The sequence below is a fragment of the Poecile atricapillus genome, chromosome 36, assembly GCF_030490865.1.
Source record: "Poecile atricapillus isolate bPoeAtr1 chromosome 36, bPoeAtr1.hap1, whole genome shotgun sequence".
NCBI lineage: Eukaryota > Metazoa > Chordata > Aves > Passeriformes > Paridae > Poecile > Poecile atricapillus.
In genome coordinates, this window is record NC_081284.1 from 1,467,650 (window position 1) to 1,484,538 (window position 16,889).

At 59.3% G+C, this 16,889-nt stretch overlaps 2 protein-coding genes across 9 annotated transcripts; one reads left to right on the plus strand and one right to left on the minus strand.

Moving 5' to 3' along the window:
• Positions 1–2,149: 2,149 nt before the first annotated feature.
• LOC131591019 (antigen peptide transporter 2-like) lies at positions 2,150–9,217 on the minus strand. 3 transcript variants are annotated; one of them, XM_058861451.1, is made up of 12 exons: positions 9,135–9,217; positions 7,835–8,393; positions 7,137–7,245; positions 6,929–7,059; positions 6,230–6,435; positions 5,423–5,620; positions 4,874–5,002; positions 4,605–4,793; positions 4,364–4,537; positions 3,879–4,038; positions 3,379–3,506; positions 2,150–2,733 (listed from the first exon to the last, which is right to left on the minus strand). In XM_058861451.1, the coding sequence occupies exons 2-12, from the start codon at positions 8,334–8,336 to the stop codon at positions 2,485–2,487; spliced, it is 2,175 nt and encodes a 724-aa protein (XP_058717434.1). In that variant the 5' UTR covers positions 8,337–8,393; positions 9,135–9,217; the 3' UTR covers positions 2,150–2,484. The 3 variants fall into 3 exon arrangements, with proteins under 3 accessions (XP_058717434.1, XP_058717435.1, XP_058717433.1); XM_058861452.1 differs by having other exon boundaries at positions 9,125–9,208; XM_058861450.1 differs by lacking the exon at positions 9,135–9,217 and adding an exon at positions 8,961–9,038.
• Positions 9,218–9,450: 233 nt separating this feature from the next.
• On the plus strand, positions 9,451–16,809 carry LOC131591022 (antigen peptide transporter 1-like). 6 transcript variants are annotated; one of them, XM_058861454.1, is made up of 12 exons: positions 9,451–9,725; positions 9,916–9,931; positions 10,173–10,282; positions 10,630–10,732; positions 10,810–11,155; positions 11,640–11,837; positions 12,264–12,392; positions 12,991–13,197; positions 14,037–14,210; positions 14,778–14,937; positions 15,596–15,732; positions 16,332–16,809. In XM_058861454.1, the coding sequence occupies exons 3-12, from the start codon at positions 10,186–10,188 to the stop codon at positions 16,551–16,553; spliced, it is 1,773 nt and encodes a 590-aa protein (XP_058717437.1). In that variant the 5' UTR covers positions 9,451–9,725; positions 9,916–9,931; positions 10,173–10,185; the 3' UTR covers positions 16,554–16,809. The 6 variants fall into 6 exon arrangements, with proteins under 6 accessions (XP_058717437.1, XP_058717443.1, XP_058717441.1 ...); XM_058861460.1 differs by lacking the exon at positions 9,916–9,931 and adding an exon at positions 9,941–9,962 and having other exon boundaries at positions 9,609–9,806; XM_058861458.1 differs by lacking the exon at positions 9,451–9,725 and having other exon boundaries at positions 9,813–9,931.
• The last annotated feature ends 80 nt before the right edge of the window (positions 16,810–16,889 follow it).

Consider the following 16,889-nt stretch of genomic DNA (forward strand, 5'->3'; position numbering starts at 1 on the left):
ACCTGTGGGATGTTGGCAGGGGATGAGCACCAGTCTGCCCAGCAGCATACTGGGGATCCTGCACATTAAAGCTGATCGTGTTTTAATTCCACAGGAAACCGGAGAGGAGTGGATGCAGTACAGTGGCTGGTGGGCTGCTCTGCACCAGAGCTCTGGCTTGCTCTACAGTGTTCTTTCACACTCTGGTGCAGCACAAAGAGTGGGGAATCATTGGGGATTTAGCTTTTCCCACAGTGAAACCTCCAGAGTCTTGGGCCACCCCAAGCTCTGCGGTGCACGGCATCGGGGGTGGAGGTAATAAAGCAGAGGAATCTCTCCGGATTGAAGTTCCCAGGAACAGTTTAGTGAGGACAGCGAAACAAGGGGCCCACAATGGAAGAGCTCACATCCAAGAGAGCCCCAAAAGCTCATGTGCAAGGGGTTAAATACAGCCCGAGCTCCAGGGGAGGGTACAAATAGTGGCCCAATAGGGAATCCTGAGGGGAGGAGTAAGGGGAGGGGATTGCAACTTCAAAACCAATAAGGATACACAGAGGGAGGGAGCAAGATACAATAACCAGTGGGACCTTAAGGGACAAATGATTGTCAGGGAAGGATCTGGAAGATTCGGTGGGGCTTGCAGTGATGGACAGGGGAGTAGGGGCAGGGCTGCGGTGACAGACAAGGAACTTTTGAGAAGGAAGGGAGGGGTTTGCTTTGATGGATAGGATGTGGGAGGGATAAAAACAGGGAGAAACCCAAATATTTAACCTGGGGGGGGAAAGGAACATACCAACAAACAATTCAAACCTATCAACTTTGACAAAATTAAATAAACACACTGCAACAGGTACCAGTGGCAGATCCAGCTCTGGATCACCTCCATGCAGATGAATTCTGGTGTGTGATCCATGCTGGAATCTCACAGATCTCATTCTGCAGAAACAGGCAGAGGAATCAATTGCTTGACCGCAGGTACAGAGACAGATCTGTGTGGGACTGCAGAAGGAATGTAGGGCAGGATTCCAGATGAGGGCAGGATTCCAGATCGGGATCAGGTAGAATTCTGAAGTGTATCTGGGCTGGATTCCAGAGCAGGATCAAGATGGATGGAGTGGCATTGGAGTGGGATTCCAGAACAGCACTGGGGGGATTCCAAAGCAGATGAGGTGGTACTGATAGAGCAGGACTGGGGCACCATGGGTACAGTAGGATGTCACAGTGAGGGTGGCTGCAACAGACCTTTGGGTCCTCTGATTTCAGGACAGAGGGCGGCAGAAAAATAAATAGGAGTGGGAATGATGGTTGGTACCAGGAAAAGAACACTTTAATAAGGAATAAAATAAAATAGAGACAATGTCCAAAAGCGGAGCAACCAGGGGGTGCTCCGTGGGGGTGACCAACCAAAGATGAGAACAAAGGAAGGCACAACAATATATAACCTTAGGGAATGAACATTCTAGTAGCCTAACCATATAGGGAGACACGTTACCCAGTCTGTGACTGACACATAACTCAATTAACATAATAACAGAGGGGTATCTTGGGGCTTTTAACTCAAATGAAAGATTTCCACATCTTCAGATAGATAGGTGACTCTTCTGAGGCAATAGTCTGCTAGGTTGTGCCCCCAGCCAGGCTGAGCTCCATAATAAGGTCTGGTGGGATCCCAGAGTAGTTCTTGCTCTTTGTGGGCTCTTCAGCCAGATCCAGCCCGTGAGATGGGGACAGAGACAGGATGACATCAACTCTCATCCTGGCAGGAATCACCACCTGAATGATCCATGGTGCCAGGTTCAACCCCTTCCCTCTCCCTGCAGAAAGCTGCAAATTGCTGCCACAGCTCATCCTGCTGCTCCCACCCATCACACAGCAGCTTCTCCCAACAGATTGATTTCCTGTTTTCCCATGTTTTAAACACAAGAATTACAATTATTCCAAATGTTCTAATTCTGATGTGAAAATACCCTGGTTTGGATAATAAATCCCAGTTCCCTTCTCCAGTGCACAGCAGCTCCTCTCTGGAAAACAGGAATAGAAAAGGGGACATGGGGAACTGGGATGAAGACACTGGGGATACGGATGGGGACACTGGGAAAGGATTGGGAACACCAGGAGTTTGGAGTGGGCTCAGCAGGAGTGGGATGAGGATATGACACCCACACCCACATCCATCCCTTGGGATTTATTTCCCACTCTGTCCCATGTCCAGGAGCAGACATGGGGGACATGGGGACCAGGAATCATGGGGACATCACGGGGCTTGGATACAAGTGATCTGCGCATGGGGAGTACAGGGAAGGATACAGGGGACACAGAGATCCAGGGAATAGGGTGACCTGGGGGACACAGTGTGGACATGGGGGACACAGGGACCAAGGCAACACATGGAGTTGGGATCCAGAGGACATGGGGATAAGGGATTCACAGGACACTGACTGGGGACACCAGGGGTGGGTTGGGGACACCAGCACCAGGAATGGGGACACTGGGACTAATTCCCCTTTATTCCCTGCCAGATGCAGCCCCCTTCTCACTGCTCATGCTGGAGGCCTCGGGCCCCCCAGTCCTGCCACCTCCAAGGAGCAGACGGCTGTAGGCCCCACAGCGTTCCCGCAGCTCTGCTGGTGTTCCTGTCTCCACCACGGCTCCACGCTCCAGCACCACGAGGTGATCGGCTGCATCCAGCACCCGCGGCCGGTGGGACACCACCAGCACAGTCTGGGCCAGCCCCGTGCGCAGCCAGCACTGTGCCTGGGGCCAAAGAAACCTCATCCCATCCCATCCAACTCAGTCCTACCCAGTCCCATCTGATCCCACCCAATCCCAACCAACCCAACCCCACTGTCCCATTCCTCTCAGTCCCACCCAAATCCCATCATCCTATTTTTACCATCCCACTTCCCTGTTCTCCATCCCATCCCCATTGTCCCATCCTGTTCACATTATCCTCATCCCCACTGTCCCATCCTATCCTACTCCCATGACCCCAACTCTCCCCATCATATTCCATCTCTCTGTCCTCATCCCAGCATTCATTTCCCCTTCATTCCCACCCCATCCCAACCCACCCTATCAAATCTCTTTGTCTTCATCCCTTCATTCTATTTTCCTGCCATCCTACACCCCTGGTCTCCATCCCATCCTCACCATTCCCATCCTACCATCCTCTCCTATTTCTCCACCTTGTTGACCCACACCACTCCATTCAATCCCTGTCTTCGTCACATCATTCCCACTCCATCCCACTATCCCTTATTCCCACCACCCCTGTCTCTCCAGTCCCCATCCCACCACCCCATCCCAGCCATCCCACCCTTCCACTCCCATACCATCACACCCCATTTTCACCAACTGCACCCCTATCCCAACCAACCCCCTCCATCCTACCCCACTCACCGCCCCCTCGTCTCCATCATCCAGTGCCTCGTCAAGGATGAGGACGGCCGGGCGCCGGAGCAGAGCCCGGGCCAGGGCCACACGGCGCCGCTCCCCTGCTGCCAGATGCTCCCCATGCTCCCCCACCTCTGCAGGAGCAATCCCATGGGATCAGTGGGATCCAGCCCTGGGGTTTCCCCTCTTCTCCCCACCCCCTGTGCTCCCCCACCTCTGGGGGGGATCCTGGGATCAGTGGGATCCCAGACCTAGAGGTCCCACACTTCCCCCTACACTCCCTTACCACTGCAAAAGCAATCCCATGGGATCTGTGGGATCTGACCTTAGAGATCTTCCCACACCCCACCATCTGCCACCCACCACACTCTCCCATCTCTGCCAGAGGATCCTAGGATCAGGGGGATGCATCCTAGGGATGCCCCATCCCCTCAGCTCTCACTAGTGTCCCAGCCCCACTCCACCCCCAGGATGAAGCCACAGACCCCAGGATTCCCGTCTCTCACCGGTGTCCCAGCCCTGTTCCAGTCCCTGGATGAATTCCATGGCTCCAGCAGCAGTGGCGGCCTCCTGCAGCTCTGACTCTTTGCAGTGCTCCAGCCCCAGCAAGATGTTTTCACGGATCGTTCCAGAAAATAGGATGGGATCCTGCTCCACCAGCACCACCTGCCCCAGCCCCAAGGACTGTGATGCTCCTGGTGTTCCCATCCCTGTTCCATGACCCCATCCCACATTGGCATCCCCATAGTCTCCATCCCTGATCCCATAGTCTCTATCTGTGTCCCTAGCGTCCCCACCCCTGAGCTCGCACTTTCCCCATCCCATCCCTGTCATACCCATGCCATTTCCCAGTGTTCCCATTCCTCTTCCCAGTGTCCCCATTCCTGCTCCTCATTCTTCCCAGGTCCCAGTTCCATTTCAGTGTCCCCACCCATGTCCTCATATGTCCCCATTCCATCCCCAGTGTTCCCAGTGTCTCTGTTGTCCCCACCTTCTGGTGCAGATACTGGTGTTCATATTCTGGCAGTGGGATCCCATCCAGAAGCACCTTCCCACTCCCGGGATCCCGCAGCCGCTCCAACAGTGCCACAGCCGTGCTCTTCCCGCTTCCATTGCACCCCGCTAGTGCTGTCACCTCCCCGGAACGCACCTCGAAGGTCACGTCCTGTGGAAGGGGGACAGGTGATGCCAGAGCTCTCATCCTGGGAAACCCCAGCTCCCCCCAGACCTACCTTCAGCACAGGATGCTCTGGATTCCCAGGATACGTGAAGGTGACTTTCTGAAAAGTGACATGGCCCTGAAGCTCTGGGGGCTTCTGCACCCCCCCGACATCCCCTGTGGCTTCCCGATCCAGGTATTCCCAGATCTTCCATCCGGCAGCTGCTTTGGTCAGGAATTCATTGAAGCCGTAGAGTAGCACCTGGGGAGAAGGAAATGGGTGGCACTGGGATGGAGAGAAGCATGGGTGGATGGACAGACATCTGGATTCTATGGGATCACCTGGACATGGCTGCCAACTGTGTCCTGGTACAGCAGGAAGCTGACAAGGACCCCAGGAGTGATGTATCCGTCACGGAGCTGCTGGTGGCTTCGGAAGAGCACCAGGACCCGGATGGTCAGTTGGAGCACCTGTGGGTGGGAACAGGGATACTGGTGCCCCCAACCCACTCCTGGTGTCCCCATTCTGCCTGTCCCCATCCCGCTTCTGGTGTCTTCATCCCTGTTCCTGGTTGCCTTAATCCAGTCCTGGTGTCCCCATCTCACTCTCGATGTCCCCATTCCTGATCCTGATGTTCCCAGCCTTTGTCCCAGTGTCCCCATCCTGCTTTCTAATGTCACCATTCCCATTCCTGGCATGCCCATTTCTGATCCCAATGTCCCTGTTCTGGTGTCCCCATTCCTGGTGTCCCCATTCTGCTCTCAGTGCCCTCATCTCAGCTGCTGGTTTCCCATTCCTGGTCCCAGTGTTCTCATTCCCAGTGTACTCATCCCTGATCGCAGTATCCCCATTCCCTGGTGTCCCCATTCCCATTCCCAGTCCCCCCTGACCCTCTGGACAAGGGTGAAGAATGCCAGCTCCAGATTCATCTGTTCCTTCAGCCTCAGCTCCTTGGCCAGGTTGCAGCTGTGCTGCTTCTCCTCCTCCTCCTCCGCTGAGAAGATACGGATTGTCTCGATGGCAGCAACAGATTCCTGCACCCCCGAGGCTGTCCGGGCAGATGCTTCCAGCATGGATCGCTGAAGTGCCTGTGGCAGCATTGGGGGGTGTCCAACTTTCCCAGGTCACCATCCACACCCTCAACATTCCCATCCCACGACACCCATTGCATCCCCACTATTGCATTCCCAGCATCCCACACCCCTCTCTCCCACCCTCACCATTCCTATCCATTCTCCCAGTCCTAATCTCACCATCCCCATCCCCACTGTGTCATCCCATCCCCACCATTCTCATTCCCAGCATCCCATTCCTCTTGTCCTCATCCCCACTCCCATCCTCCTGGAACTCATCCAACCCACACCATCCCAACCCATTTCCCTGTTTTATCATCCCATCCCATCCTGTCCCTTCCCCACCACCCCACCTTATCCCATCCTTCTGTTCCCATCCACACCACTCCCATCTCCACCATTCCATTCTACCCCCATGCCAGCATTCCCACCATCCCATTCCCCTGGTCTCTATCCCTTCTCATTCCATCATTTTCATCTCCATCATCTTCCTTTCCATTCTCCATCAAACCCATCCCATCCCCATCCTCTCATTCCCCTGGCCTCCATCCCAATTCCACCACTCCCACCCCCCTTCCCCACGTCCATGTCCCCCTCCCACTCTTTCCCTCCTGCATTCCTGACCTGTTCCCGGGCACTCTGGATGCGGTGGATAGCAATTCCAAAGGGCAGCTCCAGCAGTGCCAGCAGTGCCAGCCCCGGTGCCAGTGCAAACATGAACGCCCCCACCACCAGGGCCATTCCCAGGCTTCGGAACAGCAGGTTGGCTCCACTCGGTGCTGCCCTGCACACCCGTGGCACTTCCATGGAAAACTGAGCCGAGAGCTCAGCTGCAGGGTGGAAAAAGAGGTTGGGATCATGGAGAAAGGATGGGGATGATGTGATGGGGACCAGTGGGATGGGATTATGGGGATGGGGATGGTCAGGGTGGAATTGGATGGGATGGTGGAGATGGGATTGTGGGAATGGAGGTCGTGGGATGGGGTGATGGGGATGGTGGGATGATGGGGACATGCAGTGGGATGGGGGCATGGGAATGAGAATAATGGGGAGGGGACAGTGAATAGAATGGGAAAGTGGGATTGGGACAGGATGAGACATTGGGATAGAATGAAGGCAGGAAGATGGAGTAGGATGGAATGGGATGGTGGGAATGGGAATGATGGGGATAGAATGGTGGGATGGGATAACAGACAGATGGGATAGGATGGGACAGGGAAGGGACTGAATGCTGGGATGGGGACTGGGGTGATAGGATAGTTGAGATGGGACGGGATAGGTGGGATGGGTCAGGTGGGCTGGGGCGGGGCCGTGCCCTGTTACCTGCCGGCGTTCCCTGAAAGAAGTCCAGGTCTTGACGCACCAGGTGAGAGAAGAGCCGGAGGCTCAGCCTCTGATGGAGACGAGCTTCCAACAGCGTGAAGAGCCCCCCACGGCACCCGGAAAACAGCACACTGGAGGAACACAGGGACACGGTGACATCGGGGACATTGGGCACATTGGGACAGGCCCTGGGAACGCTGCAACCCACCTGGCACCTCCAGCAGCTGCCACCATCCCAACAGCTCCAGCAGTGAGTCCGTCCCCACTCCTGATGGCATCCAGCACCTTCCCAGTGACGTACGGTCCCAACGTCTCCCCTGGGTGTCACCGAGACTGTGTCACCATGGGTGTGACACAGGGGGACCCTGATTTGTGAAAGGCAGGACCCAATTTGGGGAGTGAGGATCTAATTTTGGAAAGGCAGGAGACAATTTAAAGGGATCAGGACCCAATTTTGGGGGTTTACTGTCAAATGTGGGGGGCTGGCACCCAATTAACGGGGTCAGTACCCATTTTGGGGGGTTCTGCACACAATTCTAAGAATCAAAACCTAAACATGGGAGATGAGGACCCAATGTCTTGGAGGTCAACATCCATTTTCGGGCACCAGACTCTAAGTTTGAGGGTCAGCACCCAATTTTAGGAGGTCAACACTCAAGTTTGCAGAGTCAGAACCCAATTTGGAGGGTCAGCATGCAACTGAAGGAGTCAACTCCCAATTTAGGGGGGGTCACCATTCAATTTTAGGGTGCCTAAATCATCTATTTAGGGGCTCAGCACTCAATTTTTAGGGGCCAGCATCCAGTTTGGTGGGAGTGGAGGCATGTCCCAAACTGGGGGGTTCCAAATCTGGGGCTGCAGAGCCCAAACTTGGGGCATCAGCACCTGTCACCGCATGTCACCCACCAATGGCTGCCAGCACGAGGCAGACGAAGGCACCTCCGAGAACGTTCCGCTCCTCCCAGGTCAGTGCCAGAACACGCAAGATGGTGCCAGGAGCCTTGGGAACGTCGCCAGAGGTCTTGGGGACACCGCCAGGGGCCGGGGGCGCGGCCCAGGCCAGCAGGGCCAGTGTGACAGCTGCGTGGGTGACCCCGAGCCAGGCGGGGGAGGCGGTCACCAACAGCACTGGCCCAGCCCCGGGTGGCCCCAGGAGGTGCCGGAATGTTCCGAAGGCCGCGGGGGTGGCGGCGACCGTGACAACGGCCGCGGTGGCTCCGGACGGACGGCGTGGGAGCAGCAGCCACGTAGCCACGGCCAGGACGGGCAGGCGCAGGGTGGCCTCGAGCCACAGGCCCACCACACCCAGCGGCGCCAGCAGCGGCACCAGTGGCACCAGTAACACCAGTGCCAGGGCATCAGCCACCAGCAGAAGCCCGGGCAGGAGAGCAGCAGGCGGCAGCGCCATGGCGGGGCCGGTACAGACCAGTGCTCCGTGTGTGGCTTCCAGGAAATGATCAACAGCCTGTGAACTCACCAGTTAAAACCAGTTAGGACTGGAGTGCACCCTGTCCATGCCAGTGGTCCTGATAGTAAAAAGATTTTAAAATCATAGAAAATTCAGGGGGTTAGAAAGAAAGTTAGGCTTGGCAAGCCCTGGGAAAAGTGTTAAAAGTAGGCCCTGGGAAATGTTAGGCCTTGTGCTTGCTAAAATCATGTGAAACTGCTTCTGTGTAATCAGTATATGATAAATGATATAATTGTTAGATGTGATTAGATATAATTATTGTTTAAAGAACATGAGAAAATACGTTAGGGGTTTTGGGGGGACCACGAGAAATCCATGCTTGAGTAAAATCAATGCATACAATAGAACAATATAAGTTTAATAATTAATATGTAAGTTGCGTAACAATAGAGTATAAAAACATGTTCAGCTCAAAATGAAGTCAGGTCAGACTTGGATATGTGTACCCCTGACACCCAGAGCTCTTAATAATCATTCATATAATCATTCCATGATTATGTGTTCCTGAACACTAACAGTCCCAGTCTAGACCATGGCGCTACCATTCTAGCCACCTGAGCTCACCAGTCCACACCAGTGCTCCCAGTCCAACCCTCTCAGCTCCCCAGTGCACATCAGTGTTTGCAGTCCAGCTCAGGGCACTCACCAGTCCACACCAGTGCTCCCAGTCCAACCCTCTCAGCTCCCCAGTGCACGTTAGTGTTTGCAGTCCAGCCCAGGGTACTCACCAGTCCTCACCAGTCCACACCAGTGCTCCCAGTCCAGCCCCCCAGTAGCTCCCAGAAAAGGTCCTTTACGATTTAACTTTCGAGCCCCTGCCCCTCCAGCCCTCTCCCCGCCCCTCCCCGCCCTCTCCCCGCCCTCTCCCCGCCCTCTCCCCGCCCAGACCCCGCCCCTCCCCGCCCAGACCCCGCCCAGGCCCCGCCCCCTCACGGCATCGCCCCTTTCCTCTCGCAACCTGCTCCGGCTCCCTCTACCTGGCAACCGATGACGTCACCTCCACGTTGACCAATCACAGTCGGTCATTCGTGGTTGTGTCAGGCCGGGACGCCCGGGGATTCCCCTCGGCTTTCCGGGAAAAGGCGGCGGCGGCGGGAAAGGGACTGGGTCGGATTGGAGCGGCATCAATCACACCGGGAACCCCCGGGACTCAAAAGGTCCGGACTGGGACATACTGGGAGCAGTACCGGCACCCGCACTGACCCTCCGGGACCCTCCGGAACCAACCGCGAAAAGAACCGGGACCAACCGGGAGCAGGACCAGGACCCAGCAGGACCCAGCAGGACCAGAACCACACCAGGACCCAGCAGGACCCAGCAGGACCACACCAGGACCCAGCAGGACCCAGCAGGACCAGAACCACACCAGGACCCAGCAGGACCCAGCAGGACCCAGCAGGACCCAGCCAGACCCAGCAGGACCAGGACCACAGCAGGACCCAGCAGGACCCAGCAGGACCCAGCAGGACCCAGCAGGACCAGGACCCAGCAGGACCCAGCAGGACACAGCAGGACCCAGCAGGACTACACCAGGACCCAGCAGAACCCAGCAGGACCACACCAGGACCCAGCAGGACCCAGCAGGACCCAGCAGGACCAGGACCACACCAGGACCCAGCAGGACCCAGCAGGACCCAGCCAGACCCAGCAGGACCACACCAGGACCACACCAGGACCCAGCAGAACCCAGCAGGACCACACCAGGACACAGCAGGACCCAGCAGGACCACAGCAGAACCCAGCAGGACCCAGCAGGACCCACCAGGGCCCACTGGCCCCCCTGGCCCGGATGTTGTCTCCCTCCACACGCCGGCTCCTGGCCCTGCTGGGCCCCGAGCGCGGGCGCTGGATGCTGGTGGGGGGGCTGATGTCGGCTTCTGCCCTCGGTATGGGGGACCCCGACCTGAGGGGGGGCAGGACCCCTTTGAGGGGCTTCAGGATCCTATTTGGAGGATTTGAACGTAACCGGGGGGCAGGACCCGATGGGGGGTTGCAAGGCCAATTTGAGGGGTCAGAACCCAATTTGGGGGAGGCCGGATCTGATTTGAAGGGAGGTCAGAGGTCAGAAACCAATTTGTGGGTCAGGACCCCATTTAGAGGCAGTGAGCACCCAGTTTGGCGAATCAGGATCCAATCTGGGACTCAACATCCAGTTTGGGGAGTGGTCAGGATCCAATTTTCAGGCCTCAGCCCCCAGTTCAGGGGTCACCACCCTGATGCCGTGTCCCCACAGGTGAGGTGGCTGCCCCATACTTCACGGGACAAGTCACCGACCAGGTGACACAGAAGGATGCAACAGCGGCCGTGTGGCCCCTTGTGCTGCTGGGGCTCAGCAGGTGGGTGACACCGGAGCCACGGGGACACCCCGAGGTGCCGGTGACCCTATGTCCCCCTGACCCCGCTGTCCCCGCAGTGCCATCACCGAGCTGGCCTGTGACAGCCTGGCAGCTGTGGCGCTGACACGGGCTCGGGACCGGCTCCAGCGCGGTGCGGTGGCTGTAGTGCTGCGTGGGGACGTGCCCGGGCCGGGGGGCAGCCTGGGGGACACGCCAGGCGCGGTGGCCGAGCGGGTGACAGGGGACTCTGAGGCGGCGCACTCAGCGCTGGCCGATGTGCTGGTGCCGGGGCTGTGGGCGTTGACACGGGCTGGGTCACTGCTAGCCATGGTGGCCTGGCTGTCCCCGGTGCTGGCCCTGCTCACCCTTCTGGCGCTGCCCCTCCTTGTGCTGCTGCCACACACCGTCGGGTGCATCGAACAGGTACTGAGAGGACTTGGGGTGTGAGGGGCCCCTGTCGCCTCCCCGTGTGCCTTGTCACCTCCCTGTCCCCCAGTGTCCCCTCCCTGTCCCCAGTGTCTCCTCCCTGGACCCCTTGTCACCTCCCTGCACATTGAGTTCACTCCAGGTCCTTCCTGTCCCCTCCCTGTGCCTGTTGTCACCTCCCCATGCCCACTGTCACCTCCTCCTGTCCCTTATTTCCTCCCTGTTCCCCCACCACCCATCCCCATGGTGATCCCGAGGGGACTTCCCTGTCCCCGCATGACCCCATGGTCACCCTGTGCTGACCCCGATGTCACCCTCCTGTTACCTCTGTGACCCCATGGTGACCCTGTGGTGATCCCCTGTCCCCCTCCATCCACCCCACGTCCCCCCATCCTTGAGGTGGCCCCTCTGTGTTCCCATGGTGGCCCCCCCTTGTCCCCACCGTGACCCCAGGGTGACCTCCTGTCCCATGTGTCCCCAGGATCTGGCACGGCAGGTGCGGAAGGCACAGGCCCGCACCACTGCACTGGCCCTGGAGTCACTGGGGGCCATAGGGACCATCCGGGCCTTCGGGCACGAGGCCGGTGTCACCGCGCGCGTCTGGCAGCGCCTCGCCCAGGGACATCAGTTGGCGCAGAGGGAGGCGCTGGCCTATGCGGCTGGGTGCTGGGCCAGCGGGGTACGGGGACATGGGGATACTGGGGGCACTGGGAACTGAGGAACAGTGCTGTGGGAACGGGGGATGTGTTGGCACAGGGCTGGGGGCAAGGGCACGTGGTGGCAGGGGGCTGGGGGGCATGGGAATGTGGTGGCATTGGAATAGGGGACACAGGGATGTGGCAGCAGGAAGTCACGTTGGATGTGGTGGCAGGGGGCATGAAGACATGGGGACAGGGGCATGGGGACACAGGGATGGGAGGTGTTGACAGGGGCTGGGGAACAGGGACACAGTGGTAAAGGGCCAGGGGACACAGAGACATGGTGGCCTGGGGCTGAGGGGCATGGGAATGGGTGGCCTGGGGAAGGGGACGTGGTGGCCTGGGGCTGAGGGACACAGTAGCATGAGGCTGGACTAACACCCTGTGTCCATGTTCCGTGTCCCCAGTTCCCTGCATTGGCCCTGAAGTTGGTGCTGCTCCTCTTGGGGGGATACTTGGTGGCTGCAGGGACTGTCACCCCTGGGGATCTGGTCACCATCCTCATGTGCCAGCTGCACTTCATCAACGCTGTGAAGGTGATGAGTGTGTCCTCTACATGTCCCCAGTGTGTCCTCTCCTGTCCCCAACCCCATTCCCTGTGTCCTGTGTCCCCCTCGTGTCCAATTCCCATGTTCCCATGTCCCTACATCCTCCCAATGTTGTCCCCAAGTTCTCCTGGCCATGTTCCTGTCCCTATCTCCTGTGTCCCCAGGTTCCCCCACTTATGTCCCAGGGTGCACCTGCCAGCTCCCTGTGTCCCTGCGTCCCCATCCATGTCCCCATACCCATTCCCCATGTCCCCAGTCTGTCCCAGCCATGTTTTTTCCCCCCAGTCTCCAACATAACCCTGCTGTGTCCCCTCCATGCCCCCAAGCCCCATTCCCCACCTGGCTGTGCCTCTCCCTATCCCCAGGTTCCCCTGTGCCCCCATGCATCCCCAGGCTTTGCCATGTCCCCAGTGTCCCCTCATGTCCCCATCACCCCCCATGTCCCACTGTCTCCTGTACCCCAATGTCCTTTGTGTCCCCCAAGTCCTCCCATGTCTCTAGTCCATGCCATAGCTCCCCCATGTCACCTCATGTCTCCACGTGTCCTCCTCATGTCCCTGTGTCCCTAATGTGCCCATGTCCCCAGGGTGTGCTCCACTACTTCCCGATCCTGGCCAAGGCCGTTGGCTCCTCTGAGACACTCCTGGAACTGCTGGAGCAGGCCAAGACGGTGGCACCTGCGGGGCCACCGTCACCTGTCCCCCCCCAGGGCCATGAGACCACATGGACTCAGGGCCTGTGCCTCAAGGATGTCTGGATGTCGTACCCTGGGCGGTCTGAGCCAGTCCTCAAGGTGATGGGTGGCACAGGGGCATGGGGAGACATGGGGGTATTGTGAACATGGGAGGACAAGGGGACACTGGGGACATGGGGAGGACATGGGGGAAAGTGTGCTTTGGGGGGGATATGGGGCAGGGGCACAAGGGGATATTGCAGACATGTGGGCACACGGGAGATGGTGGCACAGGGGGATACTGGGGCCGCGGAGGGACACGTGGGACATGGGGAGGACATGGGGGAATGTGGGCTTTGGGGGGGATATGGGACATAAGGGGATATGGGACAGGGGCACACAGGAGATGGTGGCACAGGGGGATATTGGGGCCGCGGAGGGACACGAGGGACATGGGGAGGACATGGGGGAAAGTGGGCTTTGGGGGGGATATGGGGCAGGGGCACACAGGAGATGGTGGCACAGGGGGATATTGGGGCCGCGGAGGGACACGTGGGACATGGGGAGGACATGGAGGAAAGTGGGCTTTGGGGGGGATATGGGACAGGGGCACACGGGACATGGTGGCACAGGGGGATATTGGGGCCCCGGAAGGACACGTGGGACATGGGGAGGACATGGGGGAACATGGGTTTGTGGGGGGATATGGGACACAAGGGGATATGGGACAGGGGCACACGGGAGATGGTGGCACAGGGGAATATTGGGGCCGCGGAGGGACATGAGGGACATGGGGAGGACATGGGGGAAAGTGGGGTTTGGGGGGATATGGGACAGGGGCACACAGGGATATGGGACAGGGGCACACGGGAGATGGTGGCACAGGGGGACATTGGGGCCGCGGAGGGACACGAAGGACATGGGGAGGCGTCGGGTGCGATTCCCGTTCCTGCCACCAGGGGGTGTCGCTGTCGCTGCGCCCCGGGGAGGTCGTGGCCGTGCTGGCGCCCCCTGGCGGCGGGAAGAGCTCGCTGGTGTCAGCGGCGCTGGGACTGCGCCCCCTGGCGGGCGGGGCGGTGCTGCTCAACGGGATTCCCCTGACCCCCAGCTCGGACCCTGCTCTGCGACAGCAGGTGACACACACCGGCCACCCCCGGACCACCACCGGTCACCATCCATACCCTGCTGCTATCCCCCTGTCACCAAACCTGTCCAGTGTGTTCCCATGGCCACCCCGGGCAGCCTCTTGTCCCCCACAGCCACCCCTGGGTCTGCCCCTGGTCCTCAACAGGTCCCCCCTGCTACCCCCAGGTCACTCCTGTGCCCCAAATGGGTCCCTACTACCCAGGGTCACTGGTGGGTGCCTCAGTGCCACCCCCTGGGTCCCCAATTCCACCTCTGTGTCACCTGGGTCCCCAGTTCCACCCCTGTGTCACCAGTGGGTTTACCATGGCTACCCCCAGGTCACCCATTGTCCCAACAGCCATGACCACCGTGTCACCCTGTGTCCTCAACACATCCTCACTGCCACCCCCAGGTCACTCATGTGTTCCAAACAGTTCCTCCCAGCCATCCCTATGTTATCAGCCAGCCTCACCATGACCCTGCCACCACCCCATGTCTCCACTTGTCCCCTCCTTGTCCCCCTGTGCCAAATCCCTGTGTGGTCCTGTGTTCTCTCATGTCCCCTGTGCCCGCAGGTTGCTGGTGTCCTGCAGCGCCTGTCCCTCTTGTCCCGCTCTCTCAGCGCCAACATCATGCTGGGCTGGGGCCACAAGGAGGGGACACAGGTGATGGCAGCGGCACAGCGGGTGGGGGTGCACACTTGGGCCAAGCAGCTGCCGCATGGCTATGACACAGGTACAGCAAGTGTTCCCATGCTCCCCCTGTAGTGTCCCCAGTGTGTTCCAAAGATGTCCTAAAGTGTCCCAATAATGTGTCCAAAGTGTCCCCTTGGTCTCTTCAGTTTGTCCCCATCGAGACCCCATGATGTCCCCATAGTATCCCCATAGTGTCCCCTGCTGTTCCCACGGTGTCACCTCACCATCCCCAAGGTGTCTATAATGTCCCCATGGTCTCCCCACTATATTCCTTCTGTTCCCTCACTGCTCCCTGGTTGTCCCCATGGTGTCCCCAGGGTCTCCCCTCCATGTCCTCTCTGCTTCCTCACTGTCCCCTCACTGTCCCATCTCTGTTCTCCCTGTGCACCCCAGAGCTGGGGGTGCAGAGGGTCTAGCTTCCTAGCATGTCCCCAGTGCCTCCCAAACATGTGTGTCCCCTCAGTGTACCCATGCCGTCACCACAGTGTCCCATTGTCACCTCGCTGTCCATTCTCTGCTTGCTCCCAATTCCCCACGGTGTCCCTTCGGTATCCCCTCTCTGCCTCCTCCTTGTCCCCTCGCTGTCCCCGGAGACGCAGGTGCACAGTGGGTGCAGCTCCCCAGAGTGTCCACACGATGTCCCCGTGGTGTCCCACGGTGTCCTTGTGGTGTTCCCACGGTGTCCCCTCTGTCCCCAGAGGTGGGCCCACGGGGGATGCAGCTTTCAGGGGGGCAGGCACAAGGAGTGGCGCTGGCCCGGGCCCTGCTCAGGAACCCCCAAGTGCTGGTGCTGGATGAGCCCACGCGGGCACTCGACCCCATGACCCAGCGCAAGGTAGGTCACAGCCCTGTCCCTGTGTCCCATGGCCCTATCCCCTGGGTCCCCTGGGTCCCCCAGTCCTCATGTCCCCCGTGTGCCCCGTGTCCCCTGGATTACCATGTCCCCTGGGGTCTCTTAGGTCACCACATTCCCTGGGTCCCTGCCCCTGGGTCCCTTTGGTCCCTGTGCATCCCCTAGGTGCCTTCCTTGTCCCCATGTTCTCTGGGTTCCCACTCCCCATGTCCTTTGGGTCCCCTATCCTTGTGTCCCCCATGTGCCTCGTGTCCCCTGGGTCCCCACCCCCTAAGTGCTCTGCATCCCCTCTGTTCCCACTCCCTGTGTCCCCTTGGTTGCTGACCCCCATGTCCCCTGGGGTCCCCTGGGTCCCCTGGGCCATGAAATCCCCCAGGACCCTGCCCTGTGTACCCTGGGTCCCCACATCCTCACATCTGGGTCTTTGTCCCAATCCTAGAGTCCCCTTGATCCCGATGTCCTCTGGGTCCACATGTCCCCACGCCCCAGGTCCCTCACTATGCTCTCCACCCTGGGGTCCCCTGACACCCCCATGTCCCCGATCTCCACCGTGTTCCCCGTGTCCTCGTGTGTCCCCGCAGGTGGAGCAGGAGCTGCTGTGTCCCGGCGCTCCTGGGGCAGGGGAGAGGCCGGCAGTGCTGCTGGTGACCGGGCGGGTGGCCCTGGCCCAACGGGCTCCGAGGGTGGCCCTGCTGGAGGGGGGACGGCTGCGGGAGCTGGGGACCCCCGGGGAGTTAAGGACCCTCCCGTGGGGGACAGCGGGGGACACTGGGGACACTGGGGATGGGGAGGGGGACGACTAGGGCTGGGAGGGGGACACGGGGATGGAGACTGTGAGAACAGGGGTGAGGACGCTGAAGGAGGAGGGGCAGTGGGGACATGGGGACACCGTGGGGGAGAGGGTGACTTCGGGGCCAGGGCTGTGACAGTGACCGAATGTGAAATCAAGCGATAAATCTACAAATCTGTACATCAAGAAATCGATAAATCGAGCAATAAAGGCGTCGGGAGTGGGGCTGGGGCCGGGACCCCCCCCCGGCGGGGCCCCGCCACCCCTCCCCCCCCCATGACCTCATCGTGTTGATGGAGAAAATTCCTTGGCGGGGGCGGGGGCGACACGCGGTGGGGGGGACACGGAG

Coding starts and splice junctions, on each gene's coding strand:
- LOC131591019 (XM_058861450.1), bottom strand. CDS start 9,011: ATGTGCACTGGGGAGCTGAGAGGGTTGGACTGGGAGCACTGGTGTGGA. Junction 8,394..8,960: donor GGGAGCACTGGTGTGGACTG/GTGAGCTCAGGT, acceptor GTGAGTTCACAG/GCTGTTGATCATTTCCTGGA. Junction 4,039..4,363: donor ACCAGTATCTGCACCAGAAG/GTGGGGACAACA, acceptor GGGCTGGGGCAG/GTGGTGCTGGTGGAGCAGGA.
- LOC131591022 (XM_058861454.1), top strand. CDS start 10,186: ATGTTGTCTCCCTCCACACGCCGGCTCCTGGCCCTGCTGGGCCCCGAG. Junction 11,838..12,263: donor CTGGGTGCTGGGCCAGCGGG/GTACGGGGACAT, acceptor CCGTGTCCCCAG/TTCCCTGCATTGGCCCTGAA. Junction 12,393..12,990: donor ACTTCATCAACGCTGTGAAG/GTGATGAGTGTG, acceptor CCATGTCCCCAG/GGTGTGCTCCACTACTTCCC.